Here is a 23,586-nt window from a genome sequence, read left to right on the forward strand (position 1 = left end):
ACGTAATGGACTAGTACGCATGTTCCTAAGAATACAATAACGAATGATTTAGAAAACACACAAAAAATTATTCCATCCATCCGGCAGTCCATTAAAACAAAAGCAAGCGACAACATTTTTCTAGGTGGCCTGAAATGGACGTCATAATGACAAATAAATACTACCTAAAAACCATTACCCTCCTTTCAATCGTCCACGAAAAGACAGTACCGATCACGTACTGCAATTACCATTTTTTCAAATTGACTACTCTATTACCGGTATCACATAACCTCCAAATGAATTCGGGAAATACGCGCCTTCATGTTCTAAATACACGGTGATTTTTTATGCTAATCGCACTCGTAAACCCCTGGTAATCATTAGAACGCCTTCGTCCACCATTTTTCACGGAACGCGTTAGTTTTACTAAAGCAACCATACTGATTTATTCATACACTACTAATGACTATAGATTTTCTTCTAACCCATATATTACACGGCGCAAGCCATGTACGGAAGCGTTGTATAATATACTATGCAAATTAAGTGCACATTTGTGAGATCATTTGCATTTGTTCAACGGGTTATTGCTCTATTAAAGCACTGTTTCTGTTGCAACTATAGTAATATCATATTATGATACTAATATATTCCGTGTTGTAATAAAAAAAACTGTTAAAGACAGAATAAAAACCTGTGATGGCATAAAATTAGTATTATATATTTTATGTATTTTGTGCTTGTAATATACACGTAGATGACGAATGAATGAAGATTTAATGTAAACCCACTGTAGGTCTCTTTCAGTAATAATATTAAGACTACTGCTTTTTATCCGGCTCGAAGGATTATAAAATCTTGATTCCTCTTATTAATTGTTTAACCAGTTGGTTATATATTCAATATTTTTTCTATTTGAGTATTTAATTGAATTAGTGCTAATTGATGGTTTGTATTCACACACTTATACTTAAAAATGTAAAGTAATAATAAAATTATTTAAAAGAGCAACACGCAAATTTCTTGCTCGTTCTTCTTGTGATGAGACAGCTTTCCGAACGAGCGGTAGATTAAAAAAAATGTAATGACTATTCCAAAGTGCTTCAATGTAAGTTTATTTGAATAAATGATTTTCTATTCTATTCTATTCTTGAAATAAAAATAATAGATATTGGAAAAAAAATATTCAATAAAAATATAATTTTATTTATTTAACTTTAATGCAAAAAATAATGTGTACATATGGCGGACTTAACACCTTGCGGCGTTATCTACCAGTCAACCATGAGTGGTGTTTTTTTAGCAGCGCTGTTAGCCGTTTACATATAAATGAGATGTATAAATTAGTATTTCAGTTCTTTTTATAGATTATTTACAGGACTTCTTTCCGATTTATTTCAGTACAGTTGACTAAAAAAACTCTTGACAAATTGATTAATTAAGTTGTAGCTAAAGTATATATTTTTCCCTATCTTCGGTCCATATCTTAACCAAAGTTTAATGACTTATTTGTAAAGCCTGCGTTTAACACACAAACAGTATTCGCTTCGCTATAATTTTAATATTTTATTATACATAAAAATATAAACATAAACATAATGGTAAACCCGCTCTCTTCTATACACTTGTACCAAACAGAAATAAAGCTTTATCATATACCATGTATACCTGTTTGTTTTTACAATTAAGCAAGTTAATGAATTAATAACGCCCACGGTGCGATAGGCTTTTTATTATCATTAGTGGAACTTTTAATTATTTAGAAATATGAAATCGATGTCTCCGCTAGCGCTATTATCTCGTGCCACTTAATTGTTTATTCATTATTAACCGACTTCAAAAAATTTGCCGATATGAGTATACAGTTTTTATTATGGATATATGAAGTGATGTATTCGTTAATTCTGTACCGGCACGATTCTTTTTGTAATAGAGTTTACTCTTATATTTGTTCCATATATATATAAAATAGACAAAAACACAATAAGTTGATCTATCAGCCAATTCATACACATTTTTTGACAATGATGCACGTCAAAATATTTTGGTCGTCAGGAATTTATAAACAGAAGTATTACACCCATGAAAAAAAAATTATTAAAACAAAGAAGGTCAATTGGAACCACTGTGGCACTGCACCCACTGGGCCCTACTTCCTGTTGCGTGCTGCAACACCGACCACGGCAATGTACCTGTCCCACCTACACTACACTACGCCACCAAGGACCGGGACGTTGTCGACTACATACGAACTAGGAGTAACCTGACATTAAGGGTGACGCAGCTGGAGTCGAGTCACAACGCGAGCGTTTATGGCCCGGTTCCCCACCAACATGCTGCCCACCTTCATGAACGGACTACTGGCCGAAGGCCGTCGTCAGTACCGTGACCACACAGACTCTAGGGTTACCATGACCTTTCTCTATCATTATAGGGAATGATCACTGTTTAATCTCAAGAGCAGGATTTTTCATTCTTAACAAGAAGGGTTTCACCTTAGTCTAACACATAGACTCAGAGACAGTTTATATTTATATCATTGTTACATATGTATGTTAGTCTATAAGGTATTTAAGATATGGGCCATTAGTGGCCTGAAATAAATAAATAAATAAAATATTATCTACAAACACAACCACAAATTAATAACATGTTGTCAGTATTTTCTTAATGGCAAGTAAATTGCACAGTATAGCGAAAAAATAAAAAGAAACCTCAGCATTAAATTGATTTGCAGCGAGTCAGCGAACACTAAATAGCCTCCATGCAGCGCTTAAAGCGCTTTTAAATTGTGCTCCGTGCACAAAATAGAAAAATGTATCGCGCTTCGTGACTTTGTGAATTTATACCGTATTACCTTCTTGTATATCACCTTCAGAGTAATACCGTTAAAAATATAAAATCTCGCCTCTCCACAATTTGGCACGTTGAGATCAGTATTAACAGCTTTTCTTATTTATAAACTGTTGACACAGCGACATTAAAAGCCGCGCCGCACGTTTTAACAACAATTTTATTAAGGGATGTAAAAATAAAGGTAAGATTTTCTAATGTAACTGCGAATGACATGATGTACCAGTTGATAGTAAGTGATATGAATAGCATCACCATGATCATGTCGCTACGCTTTTTTTCGGACTATTCTAATGTTGTTGGCCGCAGCAGGCCTTTACAGTTTCACCGGATGATAGGGGGCGAGTGCAGATGCCACTCCAAACCCGTGGAAGTGTTTATGGAGCGGCTGAAGGCCAACTCCTGCCTGACGGATACGTCTTTAATCTGAGGGCACCACTAGGAAGTTCGAACTTAACCCAAGCCGTCGTAATTTCGATCCCCGTTTGAATTGGACGGGGGTTCTATCAAAGTACACCGCTTTACTTCCGATAGTCGCGGGTTCGATACCTCGTACGGTACAAAAATGTGTAACGAAATCAAAATATCTTTATTAAGATTTGTTACAGACCTACATGAATAAAGATATTTTGATAGATTCCATGGTAGAATCCGGGATAGCTCCTTAAATACTAATGTGATTTAAATGAATATATGTATAGCAATTTAAAGTTAACAGTTTAACCTTTCAAATGGTATCATTTTTATAATTCTTAACTAGTTATTAAGTACTCAAGATCGCGCGGAATCAGTTCCAAGTGATTCCATACTTTTGCTCGCGAGTGTTAATACACTTACATGAACTACATATATATTATAAAGTAAGATAACTTTCTTTCCCTTTTTCTTTCAATTTAGTTTGTAATTCATGATATTGGCATGTTTCCCTAGAAGTCTATTACATTATTATTCATGTAGCGTATATAAGTTCGACTAAGACAGATGAAGTACCAATTACGTTGCATTCAGATGCCCTATTCATGGTATACGCTTAGATATTGACGGCCTCGGTGGTCAAGCGGGTTAGCACACCGCTTTGTAACTGAAGGTCGCAGGTTCGATTCCTCGCATGGCACAAACATTTGTATTCAATATGATTGTTTGTATCTGGGAGTTTTCTATGTATATTATGTATCTATGTACAAAAAAAATAGTATGTATTTGTATCAGTTGTAACACAAGCTGCTTAGTGTGGGACTAGATGGCGCAATGTGAATTGTCCTTAATTATTATTATTATTATTGGTATGAGATAATATTTACATTATATTATTTGAAAGAAAGTTTTTTGATGTGATTGGAATGACAAAGATGGCCGACCTGATGGTAAGTGGTAAACGTCGCCTACATACATGAACATAACAGGAACATAGTATCTTCAATGTGGACATTACAACTCAATGTATTATTAAGTATATATATATAAAAAAATTTAATCTAAGCAAACAGATATCGGCAGCGACTTCACTTACACTATGTATGTATTTCACTATATAAAATAGTGAAACGAAACAACTAGTGAATGTATTTCAAGTGGAAGGTTTATATGTATAATACATGCCTATTATAGTATAGAACAAGCCGAGAAATTCTAATGTTTGTAATGCAACCGTATTAATAGCTAAATGTTTTTCTAGCTATTACCAGAAATGAAAATGTATTTTATATTTGTAAAACTTTATTGGTACGTCTTAACAGAACTGTGGCCAAGACAAGACTGAATAATTATCTCTAAATATCGTTTCAGATCAGTTTTGTACCGTCACTATTTTAATAAAAATTATGAAACTAACTCGCTTGATATCAATAACATTACTTCTATTTGTAATTAAACAATTCATTATTAATCAGCAAATAAGATCATGTTAATATTCCATTATTATAAACATATTTACTATACAACTCTGTATATTTCTTATCGAAACTATTATAATCTAACAGTATGAAGCCGAGACTGTTTGCTAATATACACAATAATGTTTAATAAATAACTGCAGTATAATGCATATAAAGTACCTAATCATTTACCACTTTGTTACATCACATTCTCGATATAACTTTGTCTCCACTTTCTTAGAGATACAAATGTACTTGATAAAAAAAAAATATTCCGGGAGTCCATAGGCCACGGTAGGTAGTCTTTTTGAATGCCACCAATGTGGTAAAAGGAAAAAACCTCAGTTGAAAATATAAACGATCATAAACAATCTTATATTGGAGTAGTATGCTAGTAGGCCACAATGTACTCAACTAAATAACAATACCCCTGCCGGGAATCAAACTTAATTGCTTTATTGCCGCCTCCGGTCGCCGCAGTAAAAAGGGATTACGTAATAAATATTTTATTGTTATTGCATTCGTTTAATTTCAAGAATTATTGTCGTTTTGAATTGCAAATAAGTGAAATTTGTTGTTTGGGAACGTTATAAGGTTGGTAATGAAATTTTATTCACATCATAGATAAATAGATAAAGATGCTAAACAGAGTTATACGATTCTTCAAATTATGAACTATTAAAATTCTAATTTTTTTCTATTATTATTGACCGCTGTCGACCCATGTATTATGATACCATTATATAGAAATAAACTTTGTCCATCTGTCTGACCTGTCCTACCTAGATAGAATATTGTTTGTACTATCCTTTTGTTCTAATGTAAATAAAACGAATATTTTGTACTATTGTAAAGGATTTGTATTTTCCCTCCAATGATTCAGTTTAGAATGACTTGTTTTTTTTAAAGGCAATAAATAACAATGTTGTATTTTATTGCTTTTAAAAAAAGAAGTCAAAGTTGCATCTACTTGTAAATAACAATATCTAACGACGTAGACATATATAAATATTCATTTTTTATAAAAACAGAATATAGCACTTTTAGAAAAGTCATCAAAGATCATAGTTGAAAATCGTAATTCTGCCCACACCAGTTTCGCAGGCTCTGTCTTGTTTTAAAGGGTGAGTATGGTAGTGAAATTAAAGAATACTGGAGACCTAACATCCTAGTTCTTAGGAGTGGCAATAACATGGACATTTTCGACGGCCTTGGTGGTCTAGCGGTTTAGCACACTGTTTTACTTCCGATGGTCGTGGTTTCAATTCCTCGCACGGTGCAAAAAAATTTATTTATGAGTATTGTTTATGTCCATCTGGGTGTTCTCTATGTAAAATATGCATCTGTGCATTTATATCAGTTGTCTAGTACACATAACAAAAGCTCTACTTATCTTAGGACAAGGTGGTACTGTGTGAATTTTCTGAGATATTACTATTATTTTTTTATTTATTTATCCTTTATTGCACTTTATCTAAACTAAATGTACAATTGGCGAGCTTGGGTAAAAACAGAGAGCGGTTGAAACAGAAAGGGTAATGGGAAAAGGCATACTATTGGTATTTACCTAACTTAGGTAAATGTGTCAAAACTAATATGCTTATGCTCATGCATAATAATAGAAAAAATAATGTAAACGTACTTAAATACTTGCTATACTATACTTATTTAATATTGTTCCTAATACAGTTCATATATGTATATAGACGTCAATTGTTAATTTCTTTCAGGTGAGTTGTATACTCTGCCAGGATATAGCAGTATCCTTATGGATGATAATGGAATGGTGCTCCCGTCTGCGCTAAGGGTTTACGCTGGCGAGTCGGGGCACCCGTGGAGTGGCAAATTCACCAGAAATTTAACATGATGCTTTCCAGGGGGAACCGCGTGGAGGTCAACCTGATAATAGGGTTATTAACCTACATTACTAACAATCCTCTTCCTTCCGATGTAGCATAAGAGGACTAATAACGAAGCAGCCGTCATTACACACAAAGTTTTGTACTGACGACCAGATTCGAATTCACGACCTTTGGGATAAATGGTTTTAAACCATTAGGGCACGACACTTAAGTATTACTCAAGTATATTACACAGCTTCCTTCGCATAAAGAGCAATTCAATTGGGGAACGCAAATCTAGATGTCACGTCAATTATAGCAATGTAAATTGAGAGAGGACTTAAGTACCAGCATGTGTCACGATGTTCTATATAAGAGCGAGACAGCGCCATTTCCAGGCAGACAGTGCAATAAATTTCTCTTAAAGTATTGATTCCGTGGATGTGTCGATGCCAGATTTTTGTTCTCGGCTTGTTTCTTGGCGCCGACGAAAATGTACCCTAAGAAAATATGAAAGCGTAGTTATAGGAATAAGGACTGTGTGTGCTAGCATTAAAATGCAAAGTTGAATGAATTGTTTTGGGATATATCCGATCCGAAGGTTACCTTCAAAGACATTGTATCGGTTAACGTTTAGCGGTCTTACAAGCACCGGTATCAGTTGACGCTCCGTAAAGGTGGATTTAGACTAGAAAATAATAAAGGTAGGAATAGAATAACAATGTATAAAATTTATATTCGCGAAAATAGTTCAGGGTGCTTTAGCTTATATTCACACTACGCAGTGGAGTAAGGTACAGTCACCAAAACTCAACCTCGAAACTAATTTCATCCACGTTGATTTCTATTTAATAGCATCTAATTTTATTGATGCGAATCTAAAGGGTTAAATTTAGCTATTCCAGACTATCTATCAAATATTTTACAATCTTAAAGACCTCTTGCATCTCTTATTAGATTCGAAGCGATCGATTAAACCACTTTTGACGGCGCATGTCTATTAATTAAACTTGTACACAATTGAACATTTTTAAAACAACACTACACTTGGCGTTAATTATAATAACAACATTTTTTTAGACACACAACAAATATAGAATAAAAGATAACATATTACTTGATTTTTTATGGTATTGGAATGGCAATGAAATATTTCTTTGTAATACTTTGTTGGACGATTGTAGGCGACGCACTACGTTATCAATTTTTTTATAAAATTAAATTTATTATTATATGTACGTATATATGCATAAATATACACGATACGTTCGTCATTTTTTAATAAATATATATGAGGGTGCGCACAATATAATTAATATAAATCTACCCGTTTTCTACACAATATTGTAGTCGGATTCATACGATCGCGGTGACGCTCGGTGTCACATATAAAATAAGTGCGTGCTCTCAGTTTGCGAAAATAAGTCGGTGTTTTAGTTCCATCCTTTACAAAGCTGATCCTTCTCGCCAAATCTGAACCAGAATAATGTTCAATACACCGCCGCGCGATAAAATAATATCGTACAAAGAACGCCATAGACTGACCGATAGGTTAGAATGTGCTTCGGAGCATGTGCTCGCTAAAGACACCGCCGCTGTAATTCCGCCGCGTAGCACGGTACGGAGTAATATATCGCTACGTGGAGAAAAGGAACTCTTCATGCAGCAAAATATGTCATCGCAACGTCCTCTACGGGATCCGTCAGTTACGTCATCAAAGGCGTCAGAGATATATACGAAAACAGTTGGAACTGGATGCCCGTGCAAAGGCAAAAATTCAACTGGATTTGATTGATAAGGAGCTGGAAGCTAACCTGGCCATCATCACGGATGGCAGCAGAAGGTCCATTCACTCTTCTAAGCACGCTTCAGTATATGACCCACATATTCATTCCCATGTTGAAGACTGGCTAGAACAGAGTAATGTACAACCGCCGTGTAACGCTGATCAGGAGTTGAACACGGCACCGATGATGCAAGCAGTGCCGGCAACCGATTGTCCACAACATAGCCGCCCTGCACCAGTCAATGGAGAAGATAGTATTCTGCAGCTAGCACACACCCTGAAGGATATGATGGTGAACTCATCATCACACCAGGATGAGCGCTTACTAACCCGTCTCGCCACACCGAGGGAATTACCCACTTATTTTGGCGATTGCATGGAGTGGTTACATTTTAAAAGTGCATACATGGAGTCCACTCGCGTGTGTCAGTTTAGTGATTCGGAGAACCTGTGGAGGTTACGCCGTGCACTAAGAGGTGATGCTAAGGAGGCAGTCACCGATCTGTTAATAAAACACGTCACCCGGCGACATCATATCTGCGCTGGAACTGAGGTTTGGCCGTTCCGATATTATTATTCACCATGTAACTACACAGATAAAAAAGTTACCATCTTTACCTACTCATTATCAACAAGATATAGTTAATTTTTCAATAAAAATTAATAATTGCATTGCTACACTCAACGCAATGAATCTGCATGATTATTTACGCAGCCCAGAGCTCGCGTCAGCAATATCATCGAAATTACCAAGTATATTAATTAGTAAATTCACTGATTATGCATTTGATCGCTTGACAGATGATACACCAAAACTAATGTTATATGCATCTTTTTTAAAACGTGAGGCTGAAATGACGTCGGCTCTCGGTCTATCACAGCCGCGAGAACAAAAGAAACCCGACATGCCTACAATAAATAACAAGCGAACAGATGATCGCTACCGCTACAACTATAATAAACAAGTATTTACAACTACAACTATCAATGAATCAAAATTATGTAGATTTTGCAACAAATCACAACACGTATTGCCAGATTGTCGATTATTTCGAAGAGCTATGCGTAAGGATCGATGGAATTTTGTTAAAAATAACAAGCTATGTTATTGTTGTTTATTGGCGCGACACGATCGTATGTCATGCGCTGCACCTGTATGTAACATAGACGACTGTGGGCTGGCGCATCACACATTGTTGCATTACAGAAAGCCCATCCATACAGACACACAGCCCGTGACCACTATGGCGACATCATCACAACATGAATCATCGAGTACCGACGCGACTGTAGCCTATGTGAACTCCGCTACCGACGGGACTGCGCCCGGGCTACCGGGGCGCGGTCGCTCCCCCACAGTGACGTCATGTGATGTGATACTCAAAGTAGTTAAAGTGAAGTTAAGTGGACCCAACGGTACAGTGAGTACTTATGCCTTATTAGATGACGGTGCTTCGATATCGATGATCGATTCCGGCTTAGTAAATGAACTTGGTCTTAAAAGTTTAAGTTCTAGTTCTATTAAATTAATTGATGCTTTTGGTTTAGAAGTATACCAGTCTGATGCTCCTAAAGTCTGTTTAAATATTTCTGGCTATGATAATTGTAACTATAATAAGTGTAACTATAATATAACTTTACGTAATGTATCTAAACTAAAATTACCTATGCAAAATTTGTCTGTAATAAATAATATTCACTGTGATTATTTATCATCTGTAAAACAATTTGTATGTACTGAGAACGTGGTGCCTCGTCTGTTAATAGGTGAAGATAATTATTTTCTTTTAGCGCCGTTAGAAATATTACACGGTAATAAATATGAACCCTATGCAACGCGTTGTCGCTTAGGCTGGTCGATACATGGTAGTTATGGTCGCACGAACTCATCACTCACACAGGGGCACAGCTTCCACGTTACACACAACGACGAGGTAAGTGAAATTACTATATTAAACAACTTAGTTAAAAATTCATTTGAACTGGACTGCATAGGAATATCAACCTTACGCCGTGAGAATACGGCCGATTTAAGAGCGGTTAATATATTAGATCAGACCGCGCGAAACATAGGTAACAGGTGGGAGGTCGGACTGCCATTCATTAAGGATGTTTTATGTATACCTGATAGTTACAACTATGCACTATCACGCTTGAACGGGTTATTGAGAAAATTTAAGTCGGACAGCGCGTACGCTGATAGGTATAAAACAGAGATGCACAAGTTGTTTGATAATGGTTATGCTCGAGTTTTAAAGGAAAATGAACTTGTAGGTAATCGTATATGGTATCTCTGTCATTTTGGCGTGCTAAATCCGAACAAACCCAGTAAGCTGAGGTTAGTGTTTGACGGCGCCGGTAAGGTCAACGGCTTGTGTTTAAATGACTTCTTACTTACTGGACCCGATTTGTATAACTCATTACTAGGTATTATGTTGCGATTCCGCGAACATAAATATGTTATAGTAGGCGATATAAAGGACATGTTTTTACGTATACGTATCAGAGCTGAAGATCAACACTTATTTAGGTTTTTATGGCGGGAAGACGACAAGTCCCCGTTAAAAATATGTGTCATGCAAAGTTTAGTTTTTGGTGCAACTTGTTCTCCATTCATTGCGCAACATATAAAAAATAAAAATGCGCTTAAATATGAGGATTTGTATCCGGAAGCGGTAGATGTTATTATTAACAATCATTACATGGATGACTGTTTGTACTCGTGTGACAGCGAAGAAAAAGCAATTAAATTAGTTCGTGAAATTACGGAAATACATAGTTACGGCGGATTCGAGATAGGCCGCTGGTCGAGTAATAGCAAACCGGTTTTGAACACAATACCGCATCGAGCGCTCACTCAGTCTGCTGTTGATTTTAAACACGGAGCTAATAATACAACTGAGCGCACTCTCGGTTTGATGTGGTATCCTAATGACGATGCATTTGCTTTTAAAATATCATTCAACCGTATTCCGCAAAACATAATAAATGGCACGGAGCCACCTACGAAATCTCAAATGCTTAGTATATTAATGTCTGTTTATGATATTCATGGTTTTCTTGCTCCTTGTATAATTAAAGGTAAAATATTATTTCAAAGTGTACATCGTAGTGGTGTCGACTGGAAATACATCCAACCAACAGAGTTTGTTCAGTTTACTAGTTGGTTATGTGAATAAAGAAGTTAGATTCTTTACGTATACCTAGGTGTTATATTAATGGTAATGAGTGGACTTTTTGCTATAATGAATTACCGAATATTACATGTATTAATAATAATTTTGTAGACATACAACTCCACACTTTTTGTGATGCTTCAACAAAGGCATACGCTGCCGTATCTTATTGGCGATTGATTCGGTCGGATTGTTGTGTTCAAGTTAGTTTCGTTGGTAGTAAAAGCAGAGTGAGTCCACTCCGTCCTATTTCAATACCGAGGCTTGAATTACAGGGAGCGGTAATAGCCGCCCGCCTTGCAAATATTATTGAGACCGATCATAAGGATTTTAAACCAGCAAGGCGTTACTTTTGGACAGATTCTAGTACGGTTTTACAATGGATCCGTAGCGATCCGCGTAATTATAAACCTTTTGTCGCTCATCGACTCGGTGAGATAGATGAGCTGACGAAAAACTGTGAGTGGCGTCATGTGCCGTCTGATGCTAACGTAGCCGATGTAGCTACACGAGATGATGCATCACCACTGTCATACTCAGACCCGTGGTTCCAGGGTCCTGCCTTTCTACGGCGACCTGAGAGTGAGTGGCCTAAAGATCGTAAGTTCTCCAAGACATCGCAAGATGTGACTTGTGAAGAACGATCAATTAATGTGGTTATGTACAGTTCAGAATTATCTTTGCCTAGCGAAGATAATATCTCGAATTGGGATCACATTAGTGCGAGCCACCGCCCGCGTGTTATTATTTATTAACAAATGTCGGCGTAAAAACATTCAGTTTGATGTTTCTTTAATGAAAAGAGCTGAAATTTTATTAATTAAAAAATGTCAGCAGGACAGTTTCTCCGTTGAAATATCTTGTTTACAACAGAATAAACCTATAATGCGTAATAGTAGATTATTAAAACTTAGTCCTTATCTCGATGAGACAGGAGTACTGCGTGTCGGTGGTCGCATCGATAGATGGCAGGAGTAGAACTGTCTACGTTGAGACCTGCAATACTTGATAAAGAGGCGGACATAGAATTACTCGGCTCCTGGTCTACCACCACCATAAAGAAGCTATGCATGGTTCTAACGAACTCGTTGTAAACCAGTTACGACAACAGTACTGGATACTTAAATTGAGACCAACAGTTCGTACTGTGTCTACCCAGTGCCTCACCTGTCGGTCACGTCGCGCCGCACCGCAGCCTCAGCGGATGGCTGATTTGCCAGCGGCGAGACTACAACATAATAGGAGGCCGTTTAGTTACACTGGCGTTGATTTTTTTGGACCTATAGAAGTCACTGTCGGTCGCAGGAGGCAGAAGAGATATTGCATGCTCTTCACATGCTTGACAGTACGTGCAATTCACATGGAATTGACTGAAGATCTGTCCAGTGATTCAGCAATAATGGCTTTACGTCGTATGGGAGCCCGGCGGGGTTTACCTCTAGTTATCTACTCAGATAACGGAACTAATTTGTGCCGACTCTGAACTTAAACGTAGTATTGCAGAATTAAATACTAAATTGTTATGTGATGATGGCACAATACGAGGTGTTGAATGGCGTTTCATTCCCCCAGGCGCTCCAGAAATGGGAGGCGCTTGGGAGCGAATGATACGTACTGTTAAGACAGCGCTTAAAGTAACTCTCAAAGAGAGAGCCCCTCATCCTGACACACTAGCCACTATCTTAACAGAGGTTGAGGCTTTGGTTAACAGTCGACCTATAACACACGTCTCTCTGGATCCCGACTATCCAGAGGCTTTAACCCCAAATCATTTTTTAATTGGTACGTCATCCAGCGGTCCCACTTATGGACTTTTCAATGATTCTGACCTTTGTTTACGAAAGCGTTGGCGTATAGCGCAACGTATTACGGATATGTTCTGGAGTCGTTGGATAAAGGAATATCTGCCTACGTTACTACCTCGACAAAAATGGATGGAGGAGTCGAGATCATTACAGGTAGGTGATTACGTAGTAGTAGTGGACCCTAAACTGGATCGTGGATGCTGGCGTCATGGAGTGGTCAGCTCAAGTCATACAGGTGAGGACGGCCGCGTACGCGTCGTAGACGTTACTACTGCGTCGACCAGTCACTCGCGTCGCCTTACTATCACCAGCTAGTGTTAGTAGTGCTAACTAGTTAGCACTAAGGAGGCAGAATTGTAGGCGACGCACTACGTTATCAAAATATTGTATCTTTTTTTTTTTTATAAAATTAAATTTATTATTATATGTACGTATATATGCATAAATATACACGATACGTTCGTCATTTTTTAATAAATATATATGAGGGTGCGCACAATATAATTAATATAAATCTACCCGTTTTCTACACAATATTGTAGTCGGATTCATACGATCGCGGTGACGCTCGGTGTCACATATAAAATAAGTGCGTGCTCTCAGTTTGCGAAAATAAGTCGGTGTTTTAGTTCCATCCTTTACAGACGATAAATTATGTGTAAAAGTACACAATTAACTCATAAAATAAGGATGTACAATGGCAGACCCAAAAGAGGGATTTCTTCCAGTCAACCTTTGCAGTCAGTCAGCAAGTCAGTTTTCTTTCAGTTACTGAGAGGAATTGAGGAGTGGTGGTGGAATATATAATTAGCGTTCCAATGGAATATACATAAATTTATATAATAGGGTGAAACCGCGGGTATAGCTATGTGGCCCGCGTTAAATTTTAATAAAAAAATATGGCCTATATGTTATTCTGATATACATCAGCTATATTACTGCAAAGTTTCATCAAAATCTGCTCTGTAGTTTTTGCGTTTTTGCGTTTTTACAAGCTTTCGCATTTGTAATGTACACAAGACAAGCAATAAGAATATATCTACTTATATACTACGCTATAATGTGATGCCCATAATACAACTCATCTTAACGTATTATTGTTATAACAATTAAGCAATTACATTCACGACTCATGGTCGCTGATATGAATACACACGAAAAACAATTCCCTCCATTTTTCAGCGGTCGGGCAAGAGCAAAAATTTTTGTTTCCTTGTAAATTTGCATAGAAATACAAAAGGCGTGTAACGTGGTTGGAAACTCGAACCGAAATCCTCGCTTTCAGCGGCCCGAATATTTTCCAGTAGCCTAAAAACACTCTACAATTTCAGCGGACTTGGATAAAGAAAATAGTGCATCCAGAACATCGCCTGTAAAATGAAATATAGCCCTCGCTGGTTATGCTCGACTCGATTTTGAAACCTCTTTTGAAGGTATACGCCGAATTTTGTCGAAAACAAACTTCGTTAAAGCTGCATCAACAACATTCTTTGACCCGTCATTAAAAACGAGCTAGGTTTCACTAATTCGTCACAAAACAGAAGTGGTTTTTAGGATAAATTATTTTCACTGTTTATCTTTACAGACAAATCTGTTTGTACATTGATTATCTCATGTATCTTATGTGTAGCAAAAACTTTGTACGCCTTTTTATGAAATTTGCGCGGATGGAGGAGTATGAAATTTCGCACACGTATAGTTTATATAGAGGAGTGCAGAATGCTAATCATGTATTTAAGTTGTACATAAAAAATACATTAAATCAATAAAAAAAATATTACACATCCATAGAAGTAAGGGCAGAGGAAGGCCAAAAAAGAGATGGATAGACTGTGTGAAAGATGATATTGTAAGAAAGGGAGTAAATACGGAGATGACTGCGAACAGAGATGAATGGAAAAGAAAAACATATTACGCCGACCGCAAATAAATAGGATAAGGAAGAAGCAGATGATGATCATGCCCTTGACAGAGATGTCTTTGACAATAGAACCATAATAATGTACAAACTTATAATTGAAATAAATTATGGGCGAATTTCGATCATTCAAAATTCAAAAAATCTATGCATCAAGTCGATATTACAGATTCGTATGATATGTCAAATCTATCGTCAGTTCGGAATGATATTACACGACTACTAGTTGATATAAAAATATATTATGCCTCTATCACAACTGACATTGTATAAAGTCCTCTTTGTGAGTTTATTACACGTAATTCTGCTATCAAATAATGCTTTTCAAGTAGTATTCCAGATCAAATAGTAAGAAAAGGCTTATAAATAGGCATAGAGGATGTCAACACTGAAGAATGGTAACGCATTTATTTCGGCGACGGTTACCACTTTCTATCAGATGAGCAATCAACCTATTTGCCATTCAGGTTAATAGGGTATCTTCTTATAAAAGTATGATGTTTTTTATTTCTTCTTAATATATGCTTATTTATTTTAAGCTATCAAATTCCAAACAATTGTACATCACAATACTATTTATACATTTAAATAATATGACTATATATTAAATATATATTTCTCTCTTGTTCGCTTAAATCTCTAATCTCTGTACAATATTATTTTCTTTTTATTTATTGTCAGCATTTTGGTGCCAAATATTTTAATATAGACTAAAGACAACGGAACAACATCAAAAAGTTATATTTACATTATTAAAATTAACAACATTAAATTTAAAAATATTTGTTACAAATTATAATATTGAGATAATATTAAATGTGGGATTTTTAAAACATACCCTTTAGAAAAACAATTAAAGGCACATCTATTTATTTTGTATTATACCCAGTTCCGTAAGAAGTACCTACTATGACACTACAATACAAAATTAAGCTATAAAGGAAACTATTACATTTCCAAAGTTATTGAAACTAAGTTTGTTACACAAAAAACAATTGTATATCACTATCAATAGAACAGTTTATTCTATGTACATCCAGCAAATAGTATTGCGTCCCTGTGAAATGCCTAAGTAATGCTGATAAGCCACTTTTATGAAGGCTGTTTTCATTGTACACTATCTAAATACCAACCCACACAAACGATAAATTGTTAGCTAACGTCTTAATACAAGAACTGTATGGAATGATCGCATTTTAAAAGAAGTCCAAACGACAATAAATTTAATCAGATCTATGTGACATTTATTGTCGATATTGTAAATTTTATTTTATTATTTCGTAGTTTGGGTGGGCGCGTATGTTGACTAATGTTGACAGTTAAGTGGGCTTAAAGTTTAAAAGATATGATGGCAACGTTTAATTGTGCATTTCTCTTACTTTTCAGACACTCGGCACTTAACATTCAGGTATCAATCCAATTAGACAGGACCATAAAGCCCAGAATTAAAGAAGGATGGATGAAGTGGCGGCAGGATACGGCAATGACGTGGGACTAGCGTGTTCCCCTTAAGCTTAAGGTAAATATTTACAAGACCATGATCCGGCCTGTTGTCGTGTATAGATCAGAGTGCTGGCCCTTAAAAGCGACGGATGAAAGACGACTGCATGCATCTGAAATGCGAATGTTGAGGTGGATGTGTGGTGTGACAAGAGTGGATAAGATAAAGAATGAATACATTAGAGGAAGTATAAAAGTTGCGCCGGTGTCAGAGAGGTTGAAGAGTAATGGTCTATCATGGTATGGACATGTAATGCGTAGGAACGAGGATAATATTTTAAGAAAGGTGTTACATATGAACGAAAAAGAGATGGATGGACTGTGTGAAAGATGATATGGTAAGAAAGGAAGTAAATAACGCGATGACTGCGAACAGAGATGAATGGAAGAGAAAAACATATTACGCCGACCCCAAATAAATGGGATAAGGAAGAAGCAGATGATGATGATGATATATTATATCTTTATATCTTTCAAATATAAGATGAAAACCCTAAATAATCCCGTACTTTAGGATACTCAGTGTTCATTCTCTATAACAATAGATTGACACAGAAAATATAATACTTATTGATCAGTATTAATCCTTCATAGTTTTGATAGCATCGGTGGTCTAGCAGTTAAACACACCACTTAACTTCTGATGGTCGCGGGTTCGATTCCTCGCACGATGCAAACTAATTTATTCGTGAGTATGATTGTTTGTAATGGTCTGGGTGTTTTCTATGTAATCTTATGTAAGTATTTACAATAAAAAATGTACATATAAGTATTTATATCACTTGTCTATTACCCATACTCACAAGCTCTACTTACCGTGGACTAGATGGCGCTCTGTTAATTGTCCAAGGTTATTTATTTATCTATTTTAAACTTTACTATTTGTAATATATACTATAGTTATAGACACATTATTATTATATTATAATATACATATATTTTTTTTCTAGAGCTACACCGTGTACTATAAACCGCTAATCCGGCGAGTTCATCTATTTATTTATTATTTCAGAATGAATAATCTAAAATGAATCGTTCATTTGTGTTAAAATATTTCTACTCCTAATCGCACCTAAGGTAAGAGATGTGCTTTATGATAGCGTACATAAAGCACATATCTCGGTTTAGGTGCGATTCATTAATTACGACGCATGAATTTCATGATTTTCGACCTCTCCCCGTCCTTGTCACAGCTTATCACATGTGTTAAACTCTCCCCTTCCTAATGTACAATTAGAAATACATACAACTACATATAAATAAAATTAGAATTGGAGTGTCTGTTTGTAATAATGAAATAATCGTTTTTTACTACATGCATATAAACACAAACTACATGTAAATACTGTACATACACCAAAATAACATTTTTTACAATTTTTGTTTGTCTGTTTGTTCCAGCTAATCTCTAAAATGGCTGAACCGATTTTGACGGGACTTTTTTTAGCAGGTAGCTGATGTAATAAGGAGTAACTTAGGCTACCTTTATTTTAGAAAATTCAAGTTAAATTCCACGCGGACTAAGTCGCTGGTACAGCTAGTTATTAATATAGTTAAACGGGTTTTATCATGAATAATTTTATGGTAAATAAAGATCGTTGTAAACCTCTGTCGACGTTTCGTTACACGATTTTTCGCTGGACAAGGTAATGATGTTAGTTGAAAAAACTGCCGGCATCTATGAACATTGAAATTTGCTACTCTAGTCAGGCCATGACTCCGGCTAGTGCAACCTAGTCGAAACATCGAGAGAGGTAACCTTTATATACAATAATATTATTCGTGTTAAAACCCGTTTAACTGAATAATGTGTATTGAACTAAATACTTTAAAACTAAATAGAAATGATTACATTAAATTAACAGTGTTTTAATACGTACACATTGAAATGTGACGTCATGAAATATAGACCCCTCTTATCTCGTGTCCCACTATGTCACACTTTCTCGATTCTTTTCTCCTTACTATGTAACGTGAGCCTCTGGATGGCGTTTTAATAGTAATTTTATATTGTGACATAGAAATATATTTTAATAAATATAGACACATAACTTTATAGCACATTGGAAAATAAAAAAATGCACTCAATGACCTCAACTGCATAATTTGTATACGTTACTTCATTTCGATCTGAACATACAAAGTAATCAACGATTCTATCTCCTTTACACCTACACTAAAGATACATTTGTTTCTTTTTAAAACGCCGCTCACACAGTAAAAGATAAATTTGCATTTATAGAGACCGGACGGTCGTAAAAACGTTCTTTCCTTAGGTTGATTATACTTATAGAGTTCAATATGGTAAATAAGGGTTATTGGCGTCTCGCTAAGAGATCAAACTATTTAGCAAATTTACTTAAAATGCATATAATTTGTAACGCATACGAAGTTGCGGATAAATACTAATAAATATATAATTCTAATTTTGTAACTGGGATTATAAACACCGTTACAGTAAATTTTATAAAAAATATATTTATTCTTTATTGTACACATACATAGAAAAAAACAGTGATACAATAAATGTAATGTATAAGGGCGAGCTTATCTAAAAGGATATTTTTTAACAAACCTACAAAATGTTATAGGATAGAGTGTTAACTAGATCAGCCATACATACGTGTAAAAAAAGGAGATATTGAGACGCTGTTGTAAAACTAATAACTATAAGAATGAATAGACATACATAAATATATGAATATATAGACATACACACATTGTACATAAATAAATAAGTATAATAAGGCAACAATATGATAGATAATATATTTTAATCGACTTTTGAATATTTTAATACTAGAGTTTTTATAGCTTTATTTTTTTTACGGAATTAAACAAAATAATATAAAACTATAAAGTAAGAATAGTGATTTAAAAATAGAACTATATTAATATTTATTCTTCTATTTTTGAACCGTTGTTGTGTTTGGGTTCTTTTGCATTGAGATATGTGATGACCAATAAATAATATGTTTGTTTGCAGTAGAATTGTTTTGCCATAATATTTTTTTACAATTACGTCAATCTGTATTTGACACTAAACTATTATTAAAACGTAACACTATTAGTTAAAATTATATATCGGCTCAATAGACGATATAAAAATATCAATAAATTAATATATAATGTTCTATTTTTGAATCATTATTTTAAAATATATATATATTTTCTATAGAAAGATTTATCAGCATCAAATCGATTATGATATATATATTACATAATTTGCAATACTCCTCCACCAACCAAATAATACATCTATATAATCCGTTAAAAAAGCTCTATTTATAACAAGTAAAATAGAAAATGGGAGCAAAGGAATCATTCCATTCTGAAAATGAATGTGATAAACCTAATATGAAAATAAAATACAGAAAAATCATGTTTCATCCATAAAGATAGCAGATACAGTGGAATAAAGCAAGTTGCTTCCACAAAGGAAACTGGAGTATTGAGATTTTCTCTGGATGCCTCGGAAATATATTATATTACGATCATATTTCATAGTCTGGCTTCTTCGAGGTCAACATATAGGCCAAGTTATGTACATAAAATATACTGTAATAAACAGGATCACAACATAATTTTATATCTAATGAAAGGTAAAACACATGCGATTTACTATTAAAGAAAGGGGAAAGAGTACTATAATAACCCAGCACACCCAAACTAAGCCGATCTTGTCATATAGGTACTAGATATGTTATATATACATGAATGTTTTTGTAAATACATACATAATATATATAGAAAACACTGAGACCGATACAAACAACCATACCTAAGGATATAAAATGTTTGCACAGTGCGAGGAATCGAACTCGCGATCACCGGAAGTATAGCGGTGTGCTAAACCGCTAGACCACCGAGACTGTCATGTATATGTATATATCAAGTATTAAAATGAATAATACGTATAATGTAATATGTTTTTTCTTATGAGAGAACCGTGTATGCAGGCGGGACATTAATGGTTGCTGTAACATGGTGTAATAAGTAAAAATATCACGTTACAGTATGAGGCAATATTCATTTATTTACTTACTAGCTAACCCGCGCGACTTCTTCTGCATCACTTATATATATATATATTGGGCGATACATAACTATAGAAATATTAATAAATTATTCATGCCTAGTTTATCTCCAGTCGTCCACTGAATCTGCTGATTTATTCATCTGCACTATACGCTGCATTTAATTAACTTGCTGAAATATGATAAATAAATGACCACGACACGGTAAGGAGAGCTTGTGTTAAGGTATAACTGACATAAATATATAGGTACTTTTTTTTGTAAAGACATACATGGGAAACACTTAGACTGATCCAAAAAACATAGAATCACGTTTATGTCAACCTGACATGGTACATTGCTAGCAATAAGATCATCAGTCCACATTACTAATCCCCTTAATTAGATTTTTTCTTTTTGTGGATATAAATGGAATGGTGCACCCGCCTGCGCTAACGGTTTACGCTGGCGGGGCACCAGTGGAGGATGATAAGATGTGCATGAGGTCAGGCCCATCGTGACAAATTCACCATACGAGAACCGCGTGGAGGTCAACCTGACATTGACAATGGTACATTGCTAGTAATGTTCATTAGTCCACATACCATGAATACTACGGTAACCGTTTGCCATAAATGGGCCGTAATGGTTTAAAAAATATAAATATATGTACCGTGAGAGGAATCGAACACGCGACCACCGGTAGGAAGGCGGTGTGATAAACCACTAGATCACGGAGGACGTCATTTATTATATACCAGCTACGCCCGGGTGTATTATACATATAAACCTTCCTCTTGAATTACTCTATCTATTAAAAAACCGCTTCAAAATCCAAAAGGACAGACAGCGACAGCGACTATGTTTTATACTATGTAATGATTTAATTTGGCGACTATATTTAAGTTTTCGCAAGCGTCTTCTTTGTACGAATGGAGCTTAATGAAATCATACCAAAAACTTTGTTCATAGAAGTATTGATAAATTATTCATGCCTAGATTATCTCCAGTCGTCCACTGAATCTGCTGATTTATTCAGATGTACTGCGCTGCATTTAATTAACTTGCTGAAATATGTCACAAAACAATATTACTCTCTCTCTGTATGTATTAATTTTGTGTAATTTAACCCGGAGTAGACCGTACGACGAGGTCTGCGTGGTTTCACCTATTTCAACCGGCAAACCGGTTTCTTTGTAAGGTATATTCCGGTTATTTATTTATTACTAGCTACCCACCCGGCATCGCACGGGTGTATATGAATTATATATATAAACCTTCCTCTTGAACTCTTCCTCCTCTCATTCTATCTATTTAAAAAAAACCGCTTCAAAATCCGTTCCATTTTTAAAGATTTAAGCATATATAGGGTAGGACAGACAGCGACAGCGACTTTGTTTTATACTATGTAATGATACTATATTACATAGTTGAGTCGTGAAATATAGCTTACTCGATAATGTATCTCTGTATATTTTTGCTTTTAATAGGTCATTGAATAATATTAGAGGTTTGAGTATAAAATAATAAAGTCTCGCAGGTCTAGCGGTTTAGATACTGTCTCACTTCCGACGGCCGCGGGTTCGATTCCTTGCACAGTACAAACATTTGTATTCATGAGTATGATTATAGTATTGGTCTGGGTGTTTCCTGTGCGAATTGTGTATATCTCTTGAATCACTATTCTATTAAATAAATAATAGAAAACTGATTCAAGAGGAAGGGTTATATGTATAATACATGTACACCCGTGCGAAGCCGGGATGGGTAGCTAGTATAATATAAAGACATGCCTCAGTACAACCGTAGTAACTTAATTTTGAAATACACGTTCATACTGCGCTCTGCCTCTTAGATTTGTTTCACCAGAATCTCCCCGACTTAGTATAATTACAACATTTCTCTTGCATCTGTTGTTATTTAATATGAACATAATTTAGTTTGAGCAATTACTATTAAGTAATACACAAACTCTAAATGAATATATACAACCACTAAATAAAATTTGAGAGATATCTACACATCTATTTTCTAGTAATAATAATCATGGACAATTTACACAGCGCCATCTAGTCCCAAGCTACAGCTTGTTTATTAGACAACTGATATACTTAGATACATTTTTTTTATAAATACATATATAATATACATAAAAATCACCAACCATATAAATACATTTTATTCTTGTAAATACATATACAATACACATAGCTAACACCCAGACCAGTACAAACCATCATACTCATAAATACATATGTTTGCGTACGAGGATTCGAACTCGCACCATCGCAAATAAAGATGCTAAACCACTAAACCACCGGGGTCGAATATCTGATTGTAGCTAATTAGGTTCGATTTCAAGTTGCAAGTTCAAATTTACCTGTTCTCTACCAGCGTATACATACGTCATTTTTATGATAAAAATCATTTATTATTAATTGCAAATTAGGTTATTTTTAGGTGATTGAAAAGGTAAAAGGAACTGTCGCTTATATAGTATCACATCACATCACGTTATCACGTCTTGCATTGCCATTTTACAAGACTAAGATGTCATACATTCATATCCTGTAATTTCACTGACTACTGATTACGCCCTAAGAAAAGATGGATGGATTGTGTGAAAGATGATATGAATAAAAGAAGAATATGTTCAGATATGACGACCGATAGAGAGCAGTGGAAGAGAATGACATACTGCGCCGACCCCAAATAATGGGATAAAGTCAAGGCAATGATGAATTTAGAAATAAGTATGTTAGTTCGCAATTGATTTCAAAGGTTTTACTTTCATCAACTCTGAACAGAATTTGATGATTCCTTTTGCACCGATAC

At 35.2% G+C, this 23,586-nt stretch overlaps 2 protein-coding genes across 2 annotated transcripts in view; one reads left to right on the plus strand and one right to left on the minus strand.

The window, feature by feature from the left end:
- Positions 1–23,586, minus strand: part of LOC131841548 (matrix-remodeling-associated protein 5-like) — a 439,379-nt gene that overhangs the window by 223,326 nt on the left and 192,467 nt on the right. The window lies entirely within an intron of this gene.
- Positions 8,037–12,995, plus strand: LOC131841577 (uncharacterized). Its single transcript, XM_059189897.1, has 5 exons — positions 8,037–8,168; positions 8,296–8,920; positions 9,138–11,360; positions 11,624–12,173; positions 12,527–12,995. The coding sequence occupies exons 1-5, from the start codon at positions 8,037–8,039 to the stop codon at positions 12,993–12,995; spliced, it is 3,999 nt and encodes a 1,332-aa protein (XP_059045880.1).

Source organism: Achroia grisella, unplaced genomic scaffold, assembly GCF_030625045.1.
Source record: "Achroia grisella isolate CSIRO2021 unplaced genomic scaffold, CSIRO_AGI_Agris_v1 utg1847, whole genome shotgun sequence".
Taxonomy (NCBI): domain Eukaryota; kingdom Metazoa; phylum Arthropoda; class Insecta; order Lepidoptera; family Pyralidae; genus Achroia; species Achroia grisella.